Source organism: Varroa destructor, unplaced genomic scaffold (genome assembly GCF_002443255.2).
Source record: "Varroa destructor unplaced genomic scaffold, Vdes_3.0 BEIS01000002.1, whole genome shotgun sequence".
NCBI lineage: Eukaryota > Metazoa > Arthropoda > Arachnida > Mesostigmata > Varroidae > Varroa > Varroa destructor.
Genome location: NW_019211455.1, coordinates 9,009,979 through 9,022,010, shown reverse-complemented (window position 1 = coordinate 9,022,010; position 12,032 = coordinate 9,009,979). Strand labels below are relative to the sequence as shown.

At 42.0% G+C, this 12,032-nt stretch overlaps 1 protein-coding gene across 10 annotated transcripts in view; it reads right to left on the bottom strand.

Annotated features, from left to right (window-relative positions):
* The window catches only part of LOC111244151 (uncharacterized), a 109,189-nt gene that overhangs the window by 17,230 nt on the left and 79,927 nt on the right, over positions 1–12,032 (bottom strand). For all 10 annotated transcript variants that reach the window (XM_086980823.1, XM_086980827.1, XM_086980824.1 and 7 more), the window contains one exon: positions 2,605–3,864. In XM_086980823.1, coding sequence (XP_086836949.1) covers positions 2,605–3,864 — 1,260 coding nt within the window. The remainder of the gene's footprint in view (positions 1–2,604; positions 3,865–12,032) is intronic.

Below are 12,032 nucleotides of genomic sequence, written 5' to 3'. Positions count from 1 at the left end.
ATCTAAAGAGCATCGACACAAGCTACAACCAAACTTCTTAACAAGACATATATATATATATATATATGCAATAGAAATGTTATTGCAACAGTAAGCGAGTTAACTGGCGCTACACACACCGTATGAAGATAAATCTATTCTCGTTTGTTTCGAATCTAGGAAACATAATATAATGTCGAGTAGCGAAGTTGTGGAGTCGATTCGGTCTGGTGCTTGAAGCCTACAGGGTCGAAACTTGTTTACAAACAATTTGGCCGAATCTGTCGATGATTACCGCTAGTGTAAGATATCAGCTTACCACAGGTTGATCAGACCTCTCTATCTGTCCAAATAGAGTGCATACATGCTCATTAATATAGAACTACCTTGTCAAATGTCGATCGTCTTAACAATGCTATGTTTCTTGTTTAACGTTATCAGAGAACTTATAGTATTGTTGTCCACTAACAATATATTATGGATAATAGGCTACCGGTATCTTACGTACATTTATATTACGCCAGGAGAAATTGGACCACCAAAGCGACCGGGTCCTGAACAAAACATCTGCTAAATATTGCTGGCTGTCAAATGTCAGCAAAAGCCATAGCGGACACAAAGGTCGCCTCGTTGTAGGTTGACAAATAATGTATTGTCAGCAGACTCATGTGTTGACCGTCTAAGCGAACTGACGCCGCCACCTAGCACTGCAACATATTGCACTCAACTTCTTAGCTGTGAGCTGAAAAGTTGAATCGCCGTACTAATTAGAGAGTTAGTCTCAACTTCCGATGCTAGCAATACCCGGAACAATCCCATGCGTTTGTTATCAATTCGTTGTGGTAAAAAAAATAGCGAAACCTGACCAGAATCTAACCTCTATGGACCCACAAAATGGGCTAGCTCTTTTCGGTAGTGTTTTCTGCCATTGTGTGCTATGCCGTATCGAACATCTGGATGCGTTTGTGCAAACCCTATGTATCAATGAACGTAGAAACAATACCACATCTATTACGGGCTTCGCATATCGGATCTTATCTTCACTTCCGTGGTTCGTTATTGCAGTGTCTACGCATTTTGCGGAGAATTCGGCCATGAAAGTCTTCTCAAAAAAGCCCATTTTCTCAATTGCTTTTGTTCTTGTTTGCCGGAGGCATTTACTTCGCAAACATAGTGCCCCGGAATTAGCCTATACTTGTCGTCATATGATATATGGGACTGCGCTTTTTAACTAGTATGACATTCTCCATACTGATGAACGACTGTATGACCGCGGAAAGCGGGTTGTGTCGACAGGCGTTTGCGTGGGGAATTTTTATAAAAGCGTATCTGCTTGGCGCGGGCCAAGGATACATCTTGGTAACCATCGTCGCTATTCACCAGATGTCGTTTACTATGCTAAGGTTCCAGTACCTTTCACACGTTTGTACGCTTATTGCTCCCACATGGAAGGGTGTGCTGAAAATTGCGCAAGAATCAACGTAGGACCAAGAAGAGTAAATTCGAAGTGAAGAAAAAAGTTAAAAATGGCATCAACAGCGCTAGTGGAAAGTGTCATCAAAAACCGTGAATCAGAAAGAAAATCGTGACAAAATGGACAACAAACAAGTGGATAGTAATTGTGATGATACAAAAAGTACACAAAATCACGTTATTACTCATACAAATGAAAGTCATAGCAGAAAAAGGAGTAAACCGCCAAAGAAGTCTAGTGATCCCGTGTCACTCTGGACAAAATTAGGTCACATGCTACGGCTGTCTGGCGGTCTGCTCTTCTACCTCAGTCTTAGACGCGTGTCCGAACTGAGTGTAACCTGGGAATTCCCTCCTGTGTATCTCACGCGTCTTAGTTTTAGGCCAATGTTCGCTAGAATGGGTTTCACGATTTCTACGTACTCGGCGCAGGTATCCTATTCACTTCTCTGATCGCGTCCCTAAAAATAATCGGATTGTGTTTACGATAAACAGGCGCCGTTACAGCTCATCCTACTCATCTACTTCGTACTGGGTGCGCTAAGATCAGTCACAGATTCTGTTCTAGCACCACTTGCAACGTATGCCATAGTTACGAACAAAATTCTAGCGGTTGTCAAAACCTGTATGGTTTTATATTTTCTGCAACAAAACGCTCAGCTACCAGCCAAAATGCGGCTTACGCACATTGGCTTGTTTGCAGCAGCCGACAAGGCGGCTACCTGTATAATGTATTGAGCCACCGATTCAGCCGTGGCAACGACAGGAGTCCGGAAAGACGCCATCGTACTTGCTGAAACAATAGCCATTCTTGCGGTGACCGCAATGAGAATATAGCAAAATAAGTAATTCGGTGGACATCCAACTGAGCGCACCAAATTCAACTGAGTGTATACCCTTTCTAGCCTGGTTCTCCTCATCGTGTCCGACTCTGAAGTATCTTGTACACGACTACGGAAGCTAACTAGAAACGTCTGACATGGAGCGACATGACTGCGTTAGAGCAGTGTAATCTATGAGCATCTGCAGCTGACTAGCTAAAATTCGTTCAGCAGTTGGCAAAGAAACTTGATAAAATACAAACATGTGAATGACGCCGTTACGATTCTCTCTAAATACGGGTTTTATTTTAAGAATGATGGTAGTAACAACATGCCTGAACACGACGATGGTCTCTCCATTTTCCTCGTAAGCTAGTGCGGCCGTGAGATGGTCTTGGCCCCCCCAGAAAGAATCAGCCTTTGGTGTAGATCGGTCCCTTGTATAGTAATCGTAGACACGACTCAGATTACCGCGAGCGACGCCCATTACGATATCGGTGCAATCCATGGCGTGGAAGTCTGCTCGGGGTGTATAAGGTGTTTTTTTCGGGTAGTTCTTTTTCGCTGGAGCGGAAAATGAGCGGCCGGTGGCAGTTGTAGTCTTTAGATTGCTAGATGGTCTGAGTTCAAATTTTGGTTCAGGCTCTGATTTAGGCTCAGGCTCTGATTTTGGCCCAGGCTCTGATTTTGGTTCAGGCTCTGATTTTGGTTCAGGCTCTGATTTTGGTTCAAGCTCTGTCTTGGGTTCAGGCTCTGTCTTGGGTTCAGGCTCTGTCTTGGGTTCAGACTCTGTATTGGGTTCAGACTCTGACTTGGGTTCAGGCTCTGACTTGGGTTCAGGCTCTGACTTGGGTTCAGGCTCTGATTTTGGCTCAGGCTCTGATTTTGACTCAGTCTCTGATTTCGACTTGGGCTCTGACTTGGGTTCAGGCTCAGACTTTGGTTCTGGTTCCGATTCAGGTTCAGGTTCTGCTGAAGCAGAGGGTTCGGATTTGGGCTCACGCTCTGAAGATGCAGAAGGTTCGGGTTCTGATTTAGGTTCAGGCTCAGATTTGGACTCAGGTTCGGGTTCGCTTTTGGGTTCCGTATTGAACCCAGGTTCTAAGTGTTCATCAGAGCGGGCTTCATCGGATTGTTCCAATGATGAAGGTTGAGGTTCTGACTTAGGTTCTGGCTCGGATTCGGGCTCTGCGTCACTCTTAGGCCCATGCTTTAAGCTAGGCTCGGGCTCACTTTTGGGTTCAGATTCGTAAGTAGGCTCCGGTTCAGGTTTGGGTTCAGATTTAGATTCCTCTAAGGAAGGTTCAGGCTCAGGTTTGCTGACAGATTCTTCGTTGGGTGTAGGTTCTGGTTCCGATCTGAGTACGGGCTCAGAAGAAGCTTCTTCCGAACTTCCTTCCTCTGAACTGCTTGTCTCCAAATCCTCTTGAGGCTCGACCTCTGCTTTGGGTTCCGCTTCACGACGAGTACGGGGGGATGCTCCGATCGTTGGGAATGCTTTACAATCTCGCGAAATACCTTTTGGCCTCCAACCAATAGCGGCATAGCTATTTCCCTTCACCTTCATCACTATTTCGATCTCGGCCTTATCCTGAAATGGCAATGAATCGCAAAAGAGAAACAATGAACGAAAGTTCGGCAAGTCTTTCGGAAATCTTCCAAACTAAATCTGGTATATAATACACTGCATTTACTGCAACTAGATAATTTCAAATGTACGTATCTTATTTATGCAAGAGCTTCGACGCTTGCATCATCCTTGAGTTCGAGTTTTGACAAAGGCACTTAATTGGGTATTTCATTTTCTATTGAGCACGCTCACAGGCACATTATCCTAAGTAGAATGGTTACGTTAAGTTATACCATTTTATTACAAGTTGTTTGTACCGTAAATCACGACGTGGCCACGATCGGCGTGTACATTCGGAATGCATTGGTGTTCGAAATCAGAAATGTTTTGCTAATCTAGTTTTTTATTATTTCTATCCTGTTATTATGTCTCTCTTATACATCTCCATACCATCTAAACGTAGGACAGACCATACTTTTGAACAAACTGTGAGCTTCAGAGACACTGACGACATAAAAAGGTAATTGACAAGCAATATATGGCAATATATGTTATAAAGAGCTATACTCCTGCGGGTATCTTGCTCTTTTGGAATAGTAACTACAGCGATCGGCATGTTCCGTGTCATTCCTTTGGCCAGGTGTGACAATAGCTTCTAACCCGGACGTTTTTCTGCTTTCTACAAAGCAACCCAACACGGATTTGCTACGGATCTGATAAAAATGATATCGTCTATAGTTTGAGCAGTAACTTTCGTGATTTATGATAATATGGTGGTAATATGGTTAAATAGAATAGGACACACGAAATTTGATCGCCAGATACATACGGACTGAAGTCAGTCATTTGGATTTACCAGCGTTTGAATTTTCTCTAGTCAAATCAGGACATATAATATCGCAAGTAAGATGGCGTAAAAGTAGAACTTTGACCAAAATGTCAGTAGGTACATTTTGTTTTATATGAACTTCATCACACAGTCCGTTTTCATGCGTGCATTAGATACGGACAGAAATATACTTTACTAAATATCATACTCCATACATAGATCGAGATCTCTCGTTTATCTTCATTTAGAAACGGCGAGAATAAGACAGAACAATACAAAATACCATTTGACCCTGCTAAGATTCATAGTATGATCCAAACATTGCCAAACACATAATAGCCGCTTCGACTAATGGAGGTCTACATGATTCTGGGTATATGACTTCAACGGAAGCCTCATTTGGCTGATGGCTGTCAGTTTTTGAGGGTATGATTTTTTTCGCAATGGATACTGCTTAATAAAAAGTGACCCTTTTTGGTTATGTTTGATAGAAACTAGAAGTTATATTAGTTGTTTTGCAGAATCACAGTTTTTTTTTTAACGAAAGTTGCGATTTGCAGGATACCGAGTCTGTGCAGTCTGACGAAGCATGCCGAATTTTCATCACGAATTAGAAGCTGACATTTTTTTGTGCTAAACTGTGCGTAACAGAACTGGATCTTTTAATTGAGATGTCTTAACCAAATGAATTCTATCGGAAATCTGGTTTAGTTTATTCAGCTAACAACGCCAGTGAAATCTGGCTCATCATTAAGTTAAAAAATGTTTACCACTGAAAGCTGACTGCTTATTGTTCATTTCTGATTATTCTAAGTAAAGAGTTGCGCCTAACTGTTCACAATTTTGACGCGTTGGTCCCGTGTGCCAAGCTGTTGCAAATTTAACTCAGAAACTTCGCCCTGCACCGCCTCACTGTGAATTCATGGTCTGCAAACAGTCATTGCACGCAGAGAAAGGCTTGTCTATTCATAGGTGTACACGGATTGTGATCCTTGGCTCTGACTCTGAAAACTCAGAACTAGACTCAGAATAGAGAAGAGGCCGTCAAATGATCAGAAGTGCCAATGGCCCGACTTAAGTATGCCGTATAATAATTTATCTGACCATCAAATTTACAAGTATAACACCGTAGCATGTGCCCAATCAGGTTACAACCACAGCTTTTCAGTTTCCGACCTTATCGCCTACTCTGTCCTGTGGGGGTAGCTGCCTACCACGCTTTGCCCAATGCTCACGGATCAACCGATGCCTGTGTTAGTAGTAGTCTTCTGGGATTTACGAACGGCACGCAAAGAAACTAATTCGATTTATGGCGAAGTAAGAGGATCGGGATCGAGTTAGAGTGCACTATGTTATCCCTTTTTAAAAAGGAACGGTTGATTCCGGTAGAGTGTTATAAATTTTTTCTCTCAACACGTACATTATCAGTTAATGAAATTCATCTGAAGCGATAGTAATCTGCTATCACCGTCGTTTGAAGCTTTCTGCACTGACATTCTCCATTAAATCCTTCACTAGTAGTTTTTCATAACAAGTATAGAATAGCTATTAAACATCTGGGTAAACGGAAGGTAAAGGTCTGATTGTAGCAAAAACAAACTTACTCCCTTTTCAGGGTTGTTTCTTTTCTTTAACTTACATATACTGGGGTATTTAACAGGGTAGCCTAACTTTAACAGCTGTTGTGTTTGATATAGAAACAGGTGCAAATAGTTACCATTTAAACGGTCTACAAACGGGACAGTGTGGACAGCTCGATGCCAGTTTTCTTAGATTTCTTGGACGGAGTCTACAACATTAGCTGGAAGTCTTTCTAATAATACCCTTCCCGGCAGCCCAACAGGTTATTTGCAGTTTCACTTGCTGACAGACTATCCAGGCAAATAGATCCCGCGATCACAGCTTGCCTTCGATTTCCATGAACGTAGCAGACTTAAGCCAGCTACATCCCCATAATGAAAGCTTCTCTCCAGCTTGGCGCGAAACTTGGCGCGAAACTTGGTTGGCTAGTCCCAATACACAGCTATCGACCAGGGTATAATGTATCGAAGAAGCAGGTATCGATGGGTTCGTTTCAGGCTTTGTGCTGTTCTATCTCTATAAAAGCAACTTCCACAACCGGGAGACTGCATGAAACAAATCCCTGCTATTGACAACTCCTGGGGCATAAGGTATCGCCAATGTTATAATGCGAACAGAGGTATAAATGTATGTACGCAGGATATTGCGTAGGGATTTTTTTTTAGACGGCTGACTTTTCCCTCTATGCTTCTGAGTCTCTGTTTCTGTTTGTTATCACCGGAAAGCCGGTTCCCAACACGAAGCGAAGTGTGGTTATGATCGGGCTCGAACCTAGATCAAAACGTATCCCAAAACATTAGCAAGCAAACACGTTGCCCACTAATCTATCAAAGGAACTTCAGCACATCTAAAGTAGAATAGTTTACAATTACTTTGTCTACATTGTTTTTCTGGATGTAAGATTGCCCTCGTGTAAACCGATACGGGTCCTAACGTTGTATACCAAAGAGTTTCTCAAAAGACACGTTTTCATCAGGCTATAAATCAAAATATAAAGTTCATTATCAGGTCTTCTGCTGGTTCAAGTTTCCTCTAAACAAACGCATCCTTCATTAAGAAAATCACAGGTTAGCGATTGCCTCATCTATTACCGATCGTTACCATAAAGTGGTTGTGCGAAACATTCCGCTTAAAAAAAGGCCGACATTGCCATTTAATTAAAAAATTAATTCATGGTACTCAAATTGGAAGCAATTTGGCAGGTAGCTAAAAATCTAAACTTTATATTTTCAGTCAGTGAAGATTACCTAGATACTCGGAAAGCAATGCTAAACATAAGTGATTGCTCTGAGCAGTGTTTCTAGTTGTGCTATCATGAATTATGTATCGCCAACAGCACAACAATATTATCATCTTCGTTTATCCTGTCATTCTTCATTCTGTGTCGTCTGCTCTGTTAAGCAAGCAAATTTCATCTACCTAAAACGTTCATGTCTCACATACCCCTATTATTTATGAAATTGCTTGATTATCTTCACCACTGCACTGCAACCCCAGCGACCGTCACCGCTGCCTATTATCAATGTGCTATTGTGCTGTAGTATGACTACGGCATCATCATATGCGAGTTTCTATTCTTCGCCTGGTGTCGCTGTGGTTCTGGCCCCATATATATATATATTTAATCTGAGTAGATTCAAACAGGTTTGCGGCCATCATGTGTGAAGGTCGATCGTTATTTCATTCGACGCGAAGCATTGTTTCTCTGGCCCACTCACAAGATTTTTGCAAGATTCGTTCGTCAGCTGGCTGTCTATTATAGTTTAAAAAAAAAGTACAAACGATGTTCATGCTACAGTACAAAGCGTTCCTGCCAGCATTGTAACGGCGACGGCGTAATAAGGTTCATAGTCTCTAGCAACTGTTGATGAAAGCGATACGGGTATTCGAATCGTTCGTTCAAGACGTGGGAATTAAGATCCGCAACACATGGATTCTGTCGCACGGCACGTCAGCAAGCAGACGCACAAAGGGCGTCTGTCACGCTTTGGTGCTTGTTGACACGCCACAGAGATGACTGAATAGATAGAACTTTGACCAGTTATTATAACGCCATGCTATCACTGCATGGGTTGTTTGTCATGTTGACAAATCGATAGCCTTATCGATAATGTTAGTAGAGCATCAGTGAATGAAGGAAAACGTTAGGTAAGAACTGAAGAAAAATTAGTAACGATAAATAGATGATCAATGGCTTATTGCATTCCATAATAGTCTGACTGAAAATTGCGCATGCGTCTGCTATCGTAGCTGACAAATTTTGGTGAAGATCACTTGGTATAACAAGACTTCAGTTATTACCATGAACAGTGCCTGATCCCTTCTCATTCAGTTTGCTTCTGTGTACAGGATCACTGAGTGTAGCGCGTGTGAACGTATGGAAATTTTGTCTAAAAGACTTTACTGTTATTCCGCATGGCCTGTATAAAGGCGTACAGGTTATATCGACGACCCCATGGCAGGTCACGAACGACCTGACAAATATAAATTTCGAATATTATAGCTTGAAAAAGAGAGGCACTTACATAACGAAAGCAGCAAAAAATACTACTTGACGGTGATGCCGTGCTTAGCCTTTTGATATTATGTATCTCTAGCATGATGATAAGGGCATCCTTTGTTCTCATCATAACTACGTTGTACATAAACAAGCTCACATGAAAGTAAGTAAAATATGCATTTGGAGTGTGCAGAGAGAAAAAAACTGCGAGTGAGAAAGCTTTTTATGTACTTAAAAGTTCTGCCCAGAATATCAATAGGTCAATTGCAAAAGTGCAAGATTTTAGAAACCCATTCTCAGCTAGCCAACGTAAATGGTTCAACATGCGCCCCAACAGCATAATACTCGAATTAGTAGATATTTCAGTTTGTGTATGGATATTTCCTATAGCGCTAGTAATCACCAATAGTGATTACTTATTCTAGCGAACGGACCACCTGATAATTCTAATACTAGATCAGCACTAGCTGGCAAAAATAATTAAGAGCTAAAGCGAACAAATCGGAATAAACGTACTATCCTATTCTCTCCGTAACCGCATACAATTATATTGGATAAACGTTTGCCGTCCAAGGGCCGATACACGCAAAATAGGTATGCCCCTTTTCCAGTGTTGTAAACTCATAGGCTTGTCATAATAGAGCTAATCTTGCTTCACAAATAATATGGTTTTCCTTGAATATTGAAGCCTTCGATAACATTAGATCTCTCTGTAGGCTAATGAACAGAAGCGTACGGAGCTTATGTAGAGGCACCGTACTGGCGACTGGTAGCGCCATCTTTGTTAAATGCGTAACATCCGCAAGAAAAAAAAACTGATTTGAAAACGCCTTAAACAAATTTGGTTGAGGTAACATGATAATTACAATTAGAGACATGTTAACGTCCACGAAAGAGGTCCTACGATTGCGAGCTCGGTAGGTGTATCGCTTTTCAAAGCCAGAAAATGGGCAAAATTTTATATTGTTCTCAGGCTCAATTGTTAGCATTGCAGGCTACGACCGATCCAGGCAGCGAAGGGGAGCCACTCTCGCGAGGAAGTACCAATCAGGTCATCGATCTAATCAATATGCATCTTTGATGACTGGCATGGTAAGTGCACATGAATCATAACTGCAACGGGCCCCACAGTCGCTATCGATCCCTCGATCGTCATCGACAATCCTGTAACTAACTACACATTAATGTTATCCCTGTCGCCTGAGTCCGTCTTATATGAATCAGCACGTTTAGGCCACGGCAGCGGTGATAAAAATCGGAAAGGAGCTAAATCGCTTTTGTTGTCGTCCTTGTTCTACGAACATGACTAGATGATAGATACCCAAGGTCGACTGACAGATGAGTCTATGTACAAAAGATCGGTGCCAGCATCACAACAACCCCCCAAATCTGTCGCTCAATCTGGAATCAGCGTCAAGCTGCGCCGAAAACAGCGGTCCAAATAACATTGCGATTACTATTCGTACCATGCTGTACACCGTAGGGCTAATCTCGTCGGTGACTATTCGTCAATCAGCAGTCATCGTCGGACGACAGCTAATTCTCAGTTATAATCATTAGCAGTAAGGAGTATCGACTGATAAGCCAATCCCGTATTGCCCATCGTCACAATATTTTTTTGCGAAAGCATTTTGTACATAGAATCAACCTACTCCTGGCCGATTTCAATGGAGGGAATAAGGAGTTCTACTGCCCAAATCGACGCCCGTCGCTTTCGATCCTTTGGCTATTCTTTGACGGGTAAAATTCTTGTATGAAAATTTAGCTACGAACCGTTTTGTTGGTCAGAATGGCAACAATTGTGCACGGTGATGTATATAATACTAGGTTGTGTAAGTGCGAGGGACGAGCGACCTAGTATAAAAAAATGAAGAGATAAAAAAAAAAAAAGATGGTATTTAATGATGTGGTAGTGATGTAAAAATACCCTCCGTCGGCTCGTCGCAATCGTCGTCGCTGTAATAATTATTACGCGGTACGGTCATACGATAATGCTAATAGCAGTTGTTTACAGTAATGCTATTAACTGTGTAGACAGGGCCGGCAGGAGGGCAAAAGGAAGGCTATCCGGGAGTGTAGCGTATAGTCGCGTAAAGTGACGCATCGAACACTGCCGGCGACAAAGACTTCACCAGTGCTGATTGACACGTTATCAGTCGAGCTAGCGATGAGACAAGCGGTCCGTATCGTTCTCTCCGTCTCTGTTACTGCCGCATCGGCCACTTCAGTCTATCACTGGTGCGCTGTCGAGTGAACAAACCGCTATACACATCTCATTATTCATATCTAGATTTGTAGAGGTGTATTTATACTGTATGGCAGTGTTACGGATGACGATTTCAACAGTGACGACGACCTTGACGACAGTGCCATCAGCGGAAGACCAGCAACCGATCAGCGATAATACAAGAGCTATATGTCGTCATCGAACTAAACGCGAATCGCATATCGGGGCGGTGTTCCTTCGTGTAGCAACTAACTTCAAATAAAGAGGCATCAAACGAGGTTGGTTGACGAATCGGGTGGTTGTCTTTGGAAGAAGCTGTCGCTTCTGGTTGTAGACGATTTATCATCCTATAATATTATAGGGCTACAAGTAGAATGCAAATAAAGTAGATGTACGATTCAAAGGAAAGCTAGGCGAAACGAATCGTTCGATTGGTTAGATTTCTGTGAACGGGTAACATAAAGACACTATATATACGATTTTGTAACAGACATATTTTTGGTGATGGAGGGAAATCTTATAGCCATTTTATACTATGTTTTTTTATTTTTGTAACGCCATTTTCACTGCAAGATAGCATAGCTCAATCAATATAGACCATATATAATAAGGTCCGTTTATGTTCAGTCGGTCCGTCAACTGCTAAATTAACACCTGGACACTTTGTTATAGCTAAGTAACTTCGTTTCTGATTCACGTGGCTAATAGCTGCCACCATAGTCCTTTACGTCATTGTTTTTCTGGGCAAGGACTCTAAGAACTTATATGGCTTTGCCTGACTTTCACACATTTTATGAGCTTTTGTGTTTTAGCCTAGTTTTGAGGAACTTTAAGTTCTCGTAGACGGATTACATATTACCTGCATAAGAGGATAACAGCCATAAATCGAACAGCTATCTCTTGTCAATAAACATGGGCATACTGGGGCCGTATTGAACTAGTTTTGACGCGAGCCTTTGCTAGTTAAAAAAAAACTTCGAACATGAGCATCAAGTGTATCGAAGCAGCCAGTATTTTCGATATGTCATAGACCTGCTTCTGTCTAGTTTATA